General features: G+C 34.2%; 1 protein-coding gene across 5 annotated transcripts in view; it reads left to right on the top strand.

The window, feature by feature from the left end:
- Window positions 1–14,546, top strand: part of CNTN1 (contactin 1) — a 362,253-nt gene that overhangs the window by 182,792 nt on the left and 164,915 nt on the right. For all 5 annotated transcript variants that reach the window (XM_060657920.3, XM_060657917.3, XM_060657918.3 and 2 more), the window contains 2 exons: window positions 5,195–5,324; window positions 6,724–6,756. In XM_060657920.3, coding sequence (XP_060513903.1) covers window positions 5,264–5,324; window positions 6,724–6,756 — 94 coding nt within the window. In that variant the 5' untranslated portion in view covers window positions 5,195–5,263. The remainder of the gene's footprint in view (window positions 1–5,194; window positions 5,325–6,723; window positions 6,757–14,546) is intronic.

Here is a 14,546-nt window from a genome sequence, read left to right on the forward strand (position 1 = left end):
AGCAACAATAATCCCTAACAGAGAAAAGAGCTCTAATAGGAGACATTCCTTTTTTTTTCTTTTTTTTTTTAGTATATATATAATTTATCATCAAGTTAGCTAACATACAGTGTATGCAGTGTGATCTTGGCTTCGGGAGTAGATTCCCATGATTAATCATTTACTTACAAGACCCAGTGCTCATCCCAACAAATGCTCTCCTTGATGCCCATAATTGTTTTTCCCTCCTTCCTACCCCCCCCCCCCATCCCCTCACCATCAATCCTCAGTTTGTTCTCTGTATTTAAGTGTCTCTTATGGTTTGCCTAGGAGACATTCCTTGTTACTATTTTTCATTATCCTACCTTCATTTTAAGGAATTAAAGTTAAATTTCACTTTGTTTATGGCAAGTGCTTTGGAATAGTTACGGAAGGTCCATTCATTCCTTCATTTATTCATTAAATGTATATGGAGAGACTTCTATGTGCCAGGCATTATAAAAGCAACAATGAATAAGAATCATGTTCCCTAATCTGGTGGGTCTATGGCCCGGCAGAATAATAAGTTAATATTTATTAAACACTTTCATCATAAGTATTTCACATGTACAATGTTACGTAACTCTTACAACAGTCTTATGAAATAGTCATTCTTTCCATTTTACATATGAGGAAAACGAAGGTTGGAGATTGAGTAACTTGTCGCAAGCTACAAGCTAAAGAATGGGTGAGAAAAGGTGAACTCATAGCAACAGAGAGTAGAATGGAGGCTATCAGATGCTGGGGTGTGGGAAAGGGGAGGTAAAAAATCAAGAGGACTGTTGGGTGTCAGGGTCTTAGAGGAGGAGGTCTTGGGGGGCTATTGTATAATAGGTACAGAGTTACAGTCTTGAAAGATGTAAAGAGTTATGGTGATAGATGGTGGTGTTGGTTGTGTAACTTAATGTAAGTTATGTGTATTTTACCACAATAAAAAAAAAAAACAACAAGACCTTGTCATTAATGGGGAAACTTTTCATAACAGGTACCCAGGTTCTTTGTACAATGTGCTGTTTGTGAAAACTTTGCCAAAATGAAGATTCTATTACAAAAAAACATGAAATTCATTATTTAGTACATTAGTAATTTATCACTAGCTGAAAAAAAACTTTTAAATTTATTTGTTGGGAGAGAAAGCGTGAAAGAGAGAGAGAGAGAGAGCGTGAGCATGTGCATAAGTGGGGGAGGGGCAGACAGAAAGTGAGAGAGAGAATCCCAAGCAGACTCCATCACACCCAATATAGGGCTTGAACTCACAAACCATGACCTGAACCGAAATCAAGAGTTGCACACTTAACAAACTGAGCACTTGTAGTAACTTTTAAAAGAAAAACAAACAACCCCAAAATCTTATATGTTTGGCATATTCAACCATTAGACTTGAATTATGGCCCAGTTCTAATAGCCAAATCTACTAGCATAATTAATTTTGGGAAAATATAATAAGGGTAATGTGTTTTTGTTAGAACATAGGCACTCATATAGATAAATCTTTAGCAGTTTTTCATTTTTTTAAATGTTTATTCATTTCTGAGAAACAGAACATTAATGGGGGGAGGGGCAGAGAGAGGGAGGGAGACACAGAATCCGAAGCAGGCTCCACATGCTGAGCTGTCAGCACAGAGCCCAATGCAGGGCTCGAACTCACGAACCGTGAAATCATGACCTGAGCTGAAATAGGACACGACCATCTGAGCCACCCAGGTGACCCTACTGTAGCAGTTTTGAATAACTGAGAAAACCCCACTCTAGTTTTAAAAATTGATTAATGACATCAGCTTTCGTTTTACAGCAAGTTTTGATTAACATTTTCTGACAGAGGAAGTGAGGAAAGCTCTTAGTTGGTGACTTCCCTGGACAGTACGATATCCACATGTGGCAGGAGATAAGATGAGTTCTAATTACACAGGATACATGCTCCTATTCATCCCTTTCTAAAGAGAGAAATTTAATGGACCTAAATCATAATTTAATCAGTTTATATTAATATGTCCACACAAAGTTATATGGGGACTTTCTGAATTTTTGAAACATCTGAGATTGAATTCATGTTTCTTTTGAGATTCTAGTTATATGGCAAATAAAATATATTTTTATCATAAAAACTGGGTGAGCCAAAATTCCAGCAAGATCTGGCTGAATTCCCCTTGTTCTGTTTTGACTCTGCCTTGCCATAGTTTCCCACATAGTGTGGTTGTTATATAAGAAGGCAATGTCAAATGATATTCCAGACCTAGAAAATTCTTAAGTATTTTAACTCCAGTTTTCTGAAATCACTTGCTCTGTGTGGGCACAGTTAATCCTCCTTTAGACCAGCTCTCCTTTCTGAGACTACTTTTAAAGTTAATGAGATAAATAGACCAAAATCTCACTGACATACTTCATCTGAATTATAAACCTCAGGAAAACTTTCACAGAAATTGTTCTTCATTCTTTGCCTCCATTCACCTGATTCTTTTTCTGTCTGGTCAGTGCTGGTTCCTTTACCCTCAATACCAAACTGCTGCACCATCCCTGGCTCTTAAAGTTGAATATCTGTGAGAATTATTAAGAGTTCGCAAATCATAACAGTTTATTAATAGGTAAATTAGAACTAGTTAAAATCCAATAATTACTACCACATTAAAGTGTAATGCTTTATAATCTGTAAAATTTTTGCAGTATATTATCTAAGTTAATATTTACAAAAAAAGAAGTGATTGACACAACAGTTTTGGCATAGTTTATCTGTTTGCCTTTTCTACATTCCTTTTCTTTCTTCTTTTCTTCTCTCTTTTCTTTTTCTTTCTTTTCTTTTCTTTTTGTTTTTAAAGTGAGCTCCATGCCCAGCATGGGGCTTGAACTCATGACCCTGAGATGAAGATGAAGATGAGATGGGTCTCATGCTTGACCCACTAAGCTAGCCAGATGCCCCTACCTTCCTTTTCATGAAGAGAATTCATCCTGATTAGTGTACATAACTCTGTGAGAAGAAATAAGATCTTGATCAAGCAGGTCAAGAAAATGCTCAAATGTAAATTGTTTAGACAAGCTTTGCAAGATGTAAGCAATGTGTACAGGTTTCAATAATTTAATTTAGGTCTATCTTGAAATACTAATGATACTGTACATCATAGAAATGAATAGCTAGAAATCTTTCCATAGATCATTTAATTGATTTCCCTGATTCCTGAAGGAATATTCTCTTTTTCTCTCTGCTTAGTAAAAGAAATAAAATGAAAATTAAAAGTCCAGAAAGTACGATTCATACAAACTTGTAGTTCTCACTTTCTCACCTACATCCAAGAGAAAGAAATTGGTTATAAATGGATCCTCGCATTTCAAAATTAACTGTTGATATTTTTACTTAAGCAAGTATATTTTAAACATTTCCTGATGCTAATTTGACCCATTCCCACTATATTTTCTCTGTTTTTATGTTTCTCTAAAAGTTGAGAATTCACCTCAACTTTTTCTTGAAATAATTGATTCTTGATTGATTTTTCAGTGCAGAATAATCTACATATCAAAAGAGAAAAATGGGTTTATCCTGGTCCATGTAGTACCAATAAATATTTTTACCTGTCTCTGGAAATGCTAGAATTCTGGCAGATTAGGGTGGGGGTGGTGGGGGATGGTGCTAAATATGATCTTAAAATTCATCACAACTGGAAAAAATAAGTAGAATCCTATGGGTTTTTTTTTTTACATGTCTTTATGATGTAAGCAATTAGTACCATTTTGGTTTTGCTACTTGAGAAAATGTTTAAATATATTTCTATATTGAACATCATAACATTAGATATTTTCTTTTCAGTATTGTTTTCAGGCTCTGTCTTAATTTAGATTTTACATTCAACTCTAGGTCATGAGAGTTTCCAACGTTATTATACATTGTTTGAAAACGTGATTTAATATCTTCCGAAGTTGGAATTACTGTTGTATCCCAACTGAAGGGTCTCTTTTTAGTGCCCTGAACTATGTTGCTATCCAGGAGAGAGCTCTCAAGGAGAGCAGAAAGAATTGCTTGGGTTCTGATGTCACCCAATGACTCAAATCTAAGAGTGTAATACCTCCACCTTGATGCTCTCGCTGCCACAGTCAGATCCATTCTCACCATGATGTATTTTACGATGCTTTTAATTAAAGTAATTAATGTGTTTTCAAGTTTAATAGCATTTAGGTCAAAACATCTGTTCCATCACACTGATTTTTGTACACATCTGTGTGCCCACTGAATTGTGAACTTCTTATGGGCAAGCCAACTAAGTTTTTTCTGATTCCTCTATCTATATGCTTACTCACAGAGATGGATTTGGCACAAAGCTAAATAAGCTTAAGTTGTGGTATACAGCCTTCACCAGGCTATCCCCAGCACCTCCTGGATGGATCCTCCCCGGTGTTTTCACATGATCCTAAGTTTTTGCAAAATTTATAAAAGCAAGGTATTTTAATTAGACTACTGCATAGTTCTGTGGTTTAGTTTACATTAGTAATTTTTGTCATCTTGTTCTTAAATACAGCTTTCCAACTTTTAAAGATTTGGCCCCACAAAACTTAGATTCTCCCTTGCTGACACATAAGTTTTAATTTGCCTTTTTTTTTTGAATGAATAATGAAGGAGAGGATGATGGATGAGTGTGTTATTAATCAACGCATTCTATTAACACATTCCACATAGTATTTGGAAATTAGCATTACTGGCAAAAAATGTTCCACAAGCCACCAAACAGGTAATCCTAACATATCACTTTTGTATAATGTCTATGAATTTCCAAAGCTCGTATACAGACGTATCTTTAATTGAATCTTCCTACCAGCCCTTCACTTAAATTTGATCTTCAATTAAATTGGTCAATATCAAAATGTTTACTATTGTGCTATTTATAGGAAAAGTACTGTTATGCTCAATGGTTATAGTTAAAATTGAGTGATTTGCTAATGTTTGTACAGTGTTAAGACTGGGAGGCAACTGATAACCCTCTGATACCAAGTGCACTCATTTCATACAACATGGTGCTTACAAATGTATTTAAATAAACTAAAACTTATTCTATAAACAAGAAAGCTAAAATAAAATAGAATTGATAATATTGTTGACCTTAAATGATGAACATTCACTTTTCCTTTTTTTCCCCTTATCCTATCTTTTTCTTTCCTTTCCTTCTCTTTTCTTTCTCTTCTGTTTTGGATGTAGGTGTTTACTATCCAACTGTCATAAAGCTAAAGCTTTTTTGAAAAATCAAAACTAACTTCTGCACCTAAGATGAAAATGTGGTTGCTGGTCAGTCACCTTGTGATAATATCTTTTACAACCTGCTTATCAGGTAAGAAATATCCTTTGCATATTCTCCATAAATTATGTCAATGTAATCAGTATGTGTGTATTCACCTTATTAAATCTGGTGCATGAAGTTAGTATTCATATGTTTTGACATCTGTGTCAGACAAGTAAATTAATACATATTAAAGCCGACCCTATTTTCCTTTTTATTTTCAATTAAAATGTCACAAGATTAAATCAATCTTATGTAGTAGTGTGCTGCTTAATGTTTAAAATGTGGATCTCTGGGAGAGAAAAGTTTCCCTGCTGCGTAACATTTATCAATGGCTGGGGACTAAATGTTACTGCTATACCCAATCTTGACAAATTGACATAATTTAATGTGCCATTGGAAAAGATATACAATAGCTCACCATTATATAGTATTTTCACCGTAAGGATACAGTACCTTAAGTAACCTCAATTGCGTAAATAAAAGTAAAAGGTAGTAAAATAATTAGAGTAATGGGCTTTAAGCATTTGTTACTTTTGTTTTTAATGAATTGATTTGTAACTTAATATTCAATTCCTATTACTGGCTGGTGTTGTGAAAAACAATTTTAAAATAATCTACAGTGTGTTCAAGGACATTAAAAACAACAAAGCAGTTTTGAAAGTGCTGTAGTTTTAGGAGAGATACTATACCTCTGTCTTTCAAAGACAACTACAAAGGATTCAGAAATATTTCCTACAAGGAGAGGAGCATTATATTTTTATCTGAAAGCAACATGTTTTCTAACAATCCATTTTTCTAATACCTTCATTTCATTGCCTTAACTCAGTAAATACTTGTTCGGTTATTATTGAGTGTAAGACTTAGGTGGAAATTATTTTTCATTTATCAGTTCCCATTTTTGTTTTAATGATGAACCTGCTAGACATCCTACTGTACTTTTTGTTTATTATTAAGGAAATAAAAATGCTATTTTATTTTGGGGAGTAGTTTTTATTATGATGACTTCAGAATCCATAAAATATAATAATTCCATCAGTGCTTGAGAATTTTAATGACATTGCTATAATGACAGGAATTACACACACACACACACACACACACACACACACACACAATTACATGCATATTTATATACATATTATACAAATATAATAAAATTTTGTGGTAGGATTATTTTGGCTAAATCTTGTTTGTATGAATAAAATGAAGAAATAACCTTATTAGTACTGAAAATTTGTCCTAATTCTATTGACCACAAATTTTAATGCAACTATAAAATGCAAAGAAATGAAATAAATAGTTGCAAACATGTGAAGAGACATCAACCATAATAAGAAACGGCCAGTAATGTCATTTTATTAACTAGTATCAGTTACTTGAGTAATGTTTCAAACCACAGCTTGAAAAGCTGCTTTGGGATTAAAATTGCTTTTTCTTTTATTTTTAGAGTTTACATGGTACAGAAGATATGGTCATGGAGGTAAGTTGATAAAAGAATAAATTTTTTAAATAACTTTTCCAAATGAACCATATTTTATCTCTAAGCAATTAAATCTATAAACTTAATGGCAAATAAATGTTAGATAACTTGGAGATTCTATAAGATAGTTTATCTGGGGTCATAAAACAACTTGTTTGATTGCCAAAATGAATGAATGGATACACCACAAACAAATATGCTATTAGATTATTATAGCAGATTGAAAATATATTCTAGGTGGCCTTTAGTTTTTCCTAATGCTTTGTAACAATTTAATGCCATGAAGTTTTGAAGCAATATTTTAAATATTGTAAACACCTAACTTACTTTTGAAATCCTCTTGCTTTGTTGAGAGAAAAAGAACTCTCAACAAGTTCTTTAACTTGTTAAAGTTAATGACATTGGAACCTTAAGATACAGTTTAGTTAGGACCCCAAAGATGGTGCAGAGTTTATTGTTTATAATTTATTAAGTATAACTAGTGATTCTGCTAATTTAGATTCTACTTCAACCACTGAATATTTCTGGCCAGAAATAGAGGCAGTGGTATACAGGAGAAGACAGAATCTAGAGTAAGACCAACTTGGATTTGCATATTCAACCTGGTATTCACTAGAGATTGTGATCTTGTGCAGATTATTGAACTTCTATGAGCTTTGACTTTCCCATGTATAAAAATCACATGGTTCTTGTAAAGACTAAAAAAGAATGTGGTGACAGATTCTAGCATAGTGATCTTACATGATAGGTGCTCAGTGAACACACTAAGACTCGTAGCTTATAAAAGCTACTGCATAGTGGTAGGAGAATGAAAAAATTAGAAAGAGGCACTGAGCAAACAGTGCTACAACTTGCATGCCAAATCAACAATATTCATGCTAGAGTGGGTCAGAAGAACTTTCATTTGTAGGTTGCCATGAGGGTTATGGGAAAGTCTTAGCATGAATTCCACCAAAGCTATTTCTGTTCCCACCTTGTGAGTTAGGAATCACTGCATGTACATTATATAAAGATCAGTAAGATATGTTTCTTGACTTCAACAACCTTACTGTATACTAGGAAATAAGTAAGTAGATAACGAAATTATAAGAAAAATATAATGAGCATTTTAAAAGATTTTCCTTGAGGAAAAAAGCAATATTTAATGATGGGGGTAGTACATTAGGGAATCTTGAAGTATTTCAAAAGTTAGAAACTGAGCTAATTCCAAATAAATGATGTGGAACAAAAACAACACAGAGTTAGGGAAATATGGGCTGTGTTAAGTCAGTGTTTCTCCAAGCATTTCAGAAAACACTTGTTCTACAGGATCTTAGTAGGAATTACATTAGAAAGGACTTCATTGTCAAATAAATTTGGGAAAGGTTAGTTCATAAAAGTTCAGTGGTTATTGTTAACTTTAAGTAATAAGTATACTATGTATGTAATAAGTATAATACATATATTACTTGCTTAGGACTGCTGTAATAAAGTAACTCAACTTGGGTGGCTTGTAACAATAGAAATGTATTGTCTCACACTTCTGGAGGCTGGAAGTCTAAAGCAAGGTATCATCAAGGCCATGTTTCCTCTGCAACCTATAGGAGAAGGCTTTTTTGCCTCTGCCAACTTTGGGTAGCTTTGGACATTCCCTGGCTCACAGCAGCATGACTGCAAATGTTCACCTCCATCTTCATGTGTCATCTTCCCATGTCTCTTCACATCTTCCCTCCGTGTGTGTCTACGTCTGTGTCTGAATTGCCCTCCTTTTTTTAAGTTTATTTATTTATTTATTTTGAGAGTGCAAGCAGGGGAGGAGCAAAGGGAGAGAATCCCAAGCAGCTTCCGTGCTGTAAGCACAGAACCCAATGCAGGGCTCAATCCCACGAACCGTGAGATCATAACCTGAGCCAAAATCAAGTGTGGGTCACTTAACCAACTGAGCCACCCAGGCCCCCCTGAATTTCCCTCTTTTTAAAGTTTCCAGTCATATTGGATTAGGGCCCACCTTTAACCTCATTTTAATTTGATTTTAATTTTGCGATTATCCTCTTTCCAAATGTGTTCATGTTCTGATGTACCAGGGATTAGGACTTCAACATATCTTTTTGTGGGAGCACAATTCAACCAACAGTATTACACCGAGAGAAAAGTACTGTGAATCTCTGAGGAAAGAAGAGTTGTAAAATATCCAGATATTCCCAAGCTTATTCACCCACCCAGCTAGTAGTTACTAAGGGAAAAAAAACTCATTTATGCTGACCGATATCAAGTTAAATTCATGACTACTAACTTCAAATTAAGAGCTGGTACTGCCCAGCCAACATACTCCACTTCCCCAGTGAATTCATTTCCTCATTTTCCTAGCTCATGTCAGAGTTGCTTCCCTCTCTTCAAAACTCCAACAGCTCCTGGCTGTCCTTTACTTTCTATTACACAGAAGTGTTAGAGACAATCTCAAGAGAACTTCCACAAGTTCACCCCACTGTATGTAGTTTCCTTCCACATCTATACTCATAGACTGTGTCTTCCCGCTTGTTTTATACATGATCTCACCATACCAAACCCTATACCTGTGCACTTGTCCTATCCCATCTGGTTTATTTAAGTTCATTGCTCCAGTAATTGCCTGCCGTGTCTCCTCATCATCAGTTTCTCCCTCTCTACTCGATTATTGCTGTCAACATATAGACATTCTGTAGTAATTTCTCTCATTTAAGTAATCATGTCTCTGCTAATCCCATACTGTATAGCTAATATACCACTTTCCTATTCTTCTTTTCAACGTTATTACTAAAAAAAAAATGGAGTATGCTTTCTGTCTTTCCTTCTCTGACCCATATTTCCCTTTGAACCTACTTTGATCAGACTTTCACCCCAGCATTCAACCAAGATGCTTTGTCCATGTCACCAATGATGTACACATTGTGAATCCAATGGTCAACACTAAGGCTTTCTACTTGACCTATTGGAAAGGTGATGCAGTGGCAGATATTACGTGTAGACATAATAACATCTACAGGTTGTATTTTTTTTCTCATATGTATTTCTTTTAAAAGTAAGAGACCTTTCAGTAGTTCTCCAGTCACCTCAATGTCCAGAGAGGGGTCACACATTTACCTCCAATAAGAAGGACTAATGAAATGACATTAATGAGAGTCAACCTATATTTCTGAGTCATGTGACTGAAGATTTGATCCTTAAACATATCTGACCTTTGTCGTCAGGGTAGGAGGGGAGGACTAGAACTGGTTAGTCAAAGAAGAATGTCTGCTACACCACTTAGGTGAGTTGAAAGTAAGGTTTGTTTTTTCACTTACGAATAGGAGAGTTCTATCCAATATATCATTTTGGATCTACAATAGTTTTTAACTATTACTTCATAGTAGTCTTAATAGCCTAGGTGACTAGCTTTTAAATAAAATAAATATATGCATTAAAATAATACATAGATATTTTTAGTTTGAAAAATAAAATACATCAAAATTTATTTAAAAATCCTAAAGCCCAACTCCACTCTTCTCCATGTCTCTTAAAAATTTCTTCCTCTTTTATTTTTTAGATTGTATGAAACCAACATGTATCCTATTGAGTTAAGAGAATGAATACAACTGAATTCCATATAGTGAACCTGTAATATTCAGATATTTAATTAATAACTGAATATTTGAGGGTAAATACTTATTTTAGATGCTTTCTCAATTACGGTCTGCTGTTACTTTACTTTAACAATAAGAAAAAAATAATAATACACAGCTATTTCAGGACCAACATTCACCTATACTAACCAAAAATGAAAATAAGTATCTCTTTAATTCCTTTGTAATTTAGTGACAAAAAAGAATATGAGGAGAGATAAAACAGCAGTATAATACTTATTCTGTAGGAATTAGAGTATAAAACAATCTATAATTTGTGCAATGGGATTACCATATGACTATAATATTCAAAGCTAATATCAAGGAAAATTAAAATTCTGAAGAGAGAACAGGTATGGAATTTCCATTGTCTTCACGGCACTTACACCCAAATTTTCATGACATGTTTTCCATAAGACTACCATCAAGTACTTAGCATTATTTTCATTTCATATAGCATTAGTCTATCTCTAATTATGGCTGGGATTTTATAGCATTCACTGCCTTATCATTATTTTGTGATATAGTCACTGTTATAAATTAAAATAGACTAGAGATAGCCTGAGGAGTCTAAGTCATACAAATAGGTCCACTAACTGGAGAGTGCTATATAGTGGGATATAGTCAGATATGAAGTAGGTGTGGGAAGATGCCCAGACAGTTAAGGAAAACACAGTGTGTAGAGGCTTTAGCAGTGGTCAAGGAAGGGGCTGCTATCAAGGACTTGATAGGCTCTTCTCTGGAAGATAAAGCCATGCAAAGGGAAATATGATCAACCTTTTGCTAACCTGACCCTAGTCTCTGTTCTGATAATTTTGTTGCTACAAGTTCTTCAAACCAATTCCTTTACATTTTAATTATAGTGAATTACTACAACATTATAGATTCCCCATGACTCTAAAGGATTGGGACACCCAAGTATTCAAACTCCAAGCTCTGAACAGCCTTGTTTCCCTATCAGTGGGGAATGGTTGACAATGAAGACAGTAGGAAGAAGCAGTCTTTGAGACTATTTAAATGCTGTCTCATTTAGAGAATTTATTGTATTTCAAGAGACTTGTAACACTCTCCATCCCATAATAATTATAACATTGTAAATATTGTAAAAACCTCCGTGTTAGACTCTGTTCAAAATTTTTTGCCATTGCTTTTTTCTAATAGTTTTTTTCCTTGAGATTCTTCTTATACTTATGTAAAATTATGTTTTTATAACTAACAGATTGAGATGACATATTACAGAATGAGAAACAGAATTTGTTTCAAAATAGATATAAAATGAATAAAAAATTATCTCAAGTACAAATCATAATTATACTTCCAATTTTCAAACATGAAATAGAATAGAATAGCAAGATTATAGTGGACCATCTCCACATAAAGAGAGGTGAGGTAATCCCAGTTTAGAGAATACAACTGATTATGTTAGTGTTGGAATTAAGAATGGTACTGAAAAAAGCAGTAACTTTTACCTGTCATTCACATTTGTAAATTCGACAACAAATATTCTTATATGATTTTATTCTTATTAATCTTCGTGATCAAATTTAAGAAATGAACTTATAGGGCACCAGGGTGGTTCAGTTGGTTAAGCATCAAAGCTCTTGATTTTGGATCAGGTCATGATCCCAGGATTGTAGGATTGAGTTCTGCTTCGGGCTTAGCACTAAATGTGGAACCTGCTTAAAATTCTCTCTCTCTTTCCCCCCCACTCTGCCCCTCTCTCCCACTTGCACTCCTCAAATAAATTAAATAAATAAATAAAGAAAGAAAGAAAGAAAGAAAGAAAGAAAGAAAGAAAGAAAGAATTTAAAGAATTAAACTTATTTCTGCAAGAGACTAAGATTACATGGTAGAAAACTGGTGATTTTGCATTAAGAGTAAATCAAAAGAAAGAGTGATATGAAATGTTGTCTTCAATTAGCTTGAGAAATCATCCATAATTTTGTGCTTCTTTTTAGAAGAATTTACCCACTAAGAAAAAGGGCACATATTTAAAAACTAATCTTCTTTTTCTGTAACGTAATACCTATTTCTTGTCTTGGGTGCCCTATACCCTCATAATACATCCAAAGCACTGTAATTTATCATGTAATTACTTCCATGGCTGTAGAAAAAAACAGTAAGATGGTCATATTTTCTGTTTCTGAGAGTGTAATGCTTTCATTAATGATTCCTTTACTGATCCTCGTGTCCTCCCAGAAATTTCTTTTTCCTTGATCTGAGTGCCCTAGTGGAGTAAACAGAATGATGAGCTCAGATCCTCTTCAAGGGGGTTGTGAGGATCACATTCAGAGATTCACCCGCATGCCCATGCAATTCACAAGCTTGTCTTGAGTAATTTATCTTTTAAGGACCCAAATATGTTCCCCAAATAAAATATGTACAGTAATTGCTAAACCATCTAAATGAATACATTGTTTTATTTAGGCCTGTACATTTTACAAAAGCAGGGACCCTCTATTTATAAAATAATACTTACCAGGAACATTACTGTGATGTGAAGTGTGTCCTTTTCTGCTTTTGACCTAGAGAATGAGACGAGGAAAGTATCTTGCTTGAATGCAGTGTTCTCTCAATGTGAAAAATAAATCCAATATTTTGGTGGAAAGTAGCTTCATATTTTTGTCCCCTGAATGTTTTGTTGTCTGTTCCTATAAAGGCCAGATGGATGAGGAATATGAAGAAATATACATGTAATTTATGAAGAGTCCTTGTCTTTGAGAAAGAAAAATAGCATGGGGTACTACTAATATTATCCAGTTTGGCATATACATTTCAACTCACTTCACCCAAAAAGTGTTTAATCTTTACATATACTCCTTGAGATATTGCTTGGCAAGAGATACAATCTCATCATTATAAGTATGTGACATTTGATTATTTTCCATGGAAATTTTCATTGCTGGTCTCTTTTCTGAAAAAAAAAAAAAAAAAAAAAAAAAAAAAAAAAAAAAAAAAAAACAACCATAATTTTTAATGCATATGATCAAGATGAAGAAACTACTGAAACATCCTCAATTTTCTAAAAGCTGACCAACTTTTATCTCGAAAGCATATATGCCTTAAAATCAAAAGATACACTATCAAATGAAATATTTAAGATTATACATTTAATTAAAGTATGCAAGTCCACCTTCATATATACACACACACACACACACATATATATATATATATATATATACACACACACACTTCTGTCTTTGTTGAATTTGAAGGTAGCATACAGTCCTTTTTTTTTTTTATTTATTTTAATGTTTATTTATTTTTGAGAGACACAGAGACAGAGCACGAGTTGGGGAGGGGCAGAGAGAGAGGGAGACACAGGATCTGAAACAGGTTCCGGGCTCTGAGCTGTCAGCACAGAACCCGACGCAGGGCTTGAACTCATGAACTGCGAGATCATGACCTGAGCCAAAGTCGGATGCTTAACCGACTGAGCCACCCAGGCACCCCTATACCATACAGTACCATAAATAATTTAAGGCCAGTTTAGAATGAACATAACGCTATTTCAGAGTGATAAAAGTAGTTGTTTCAAGAAAGCTAATGAAATTATAAATTGAGAATTTGTGATTATTACAATCTCTTTCATGGCACTGCCAGAGGGCACTAGAGAAGCAGATGTTAGATGGGCCAGGACTGGCTATTTCTGCATTGAAACCCAATAATGTTAAAGGGGGTTTAACTATTACAAACCTGTACCTGTTGAGATGAGGACAAATTTTGTGAAGTAGTGTGCAATCACTAATATATCCCTCTTATTAAATACAACAAAGATTTAGTTAGTTGTAAGTCTCTCCTGTTTGCTGTTTGTGGAATACAAGTTGGAGAAAATCTAAAGGAAAAACCCTAACCTTGAAGACCTGAGATTCTCTTAAGAGTATCTTTCACAGAACAGAATTTTTTTATTTTAATAAAATCAAGCTTGTCTTTTGTTTTCTTTAATGAACCATGCTTTTGTGTTCTGTCTAAAAATCCATCACCATACCCAAGATCATATTCAAGTCATTGACTGAACAGGGAACAACTAATACCTATAGTCCTATAGTTCATCAAAGGTCTCCCAAGTGACTTTCTGAAATTCTTACGCTACCACTAATGTAGCAAATGGAAACTCAAGATACAAGCCAGTGCAGATCAATGATATTCTATTTAAATTATATGCATAAG

Source organism: Panthera onca, chromosome B4 (genome assembly GCF_046562875.1).
Source record: "Panthera onca isolate mPanOnc1 chromosome B4, mPanOnc1 haplotype 2, whole genome shotgun sequence".
Classification (NCBI taxonomy): domain Eukaryota; kingdom Metazoa; phylum Chordata; class Mammalia; order Carnivora; family Felidae; genus Panthera; species Panthera onca.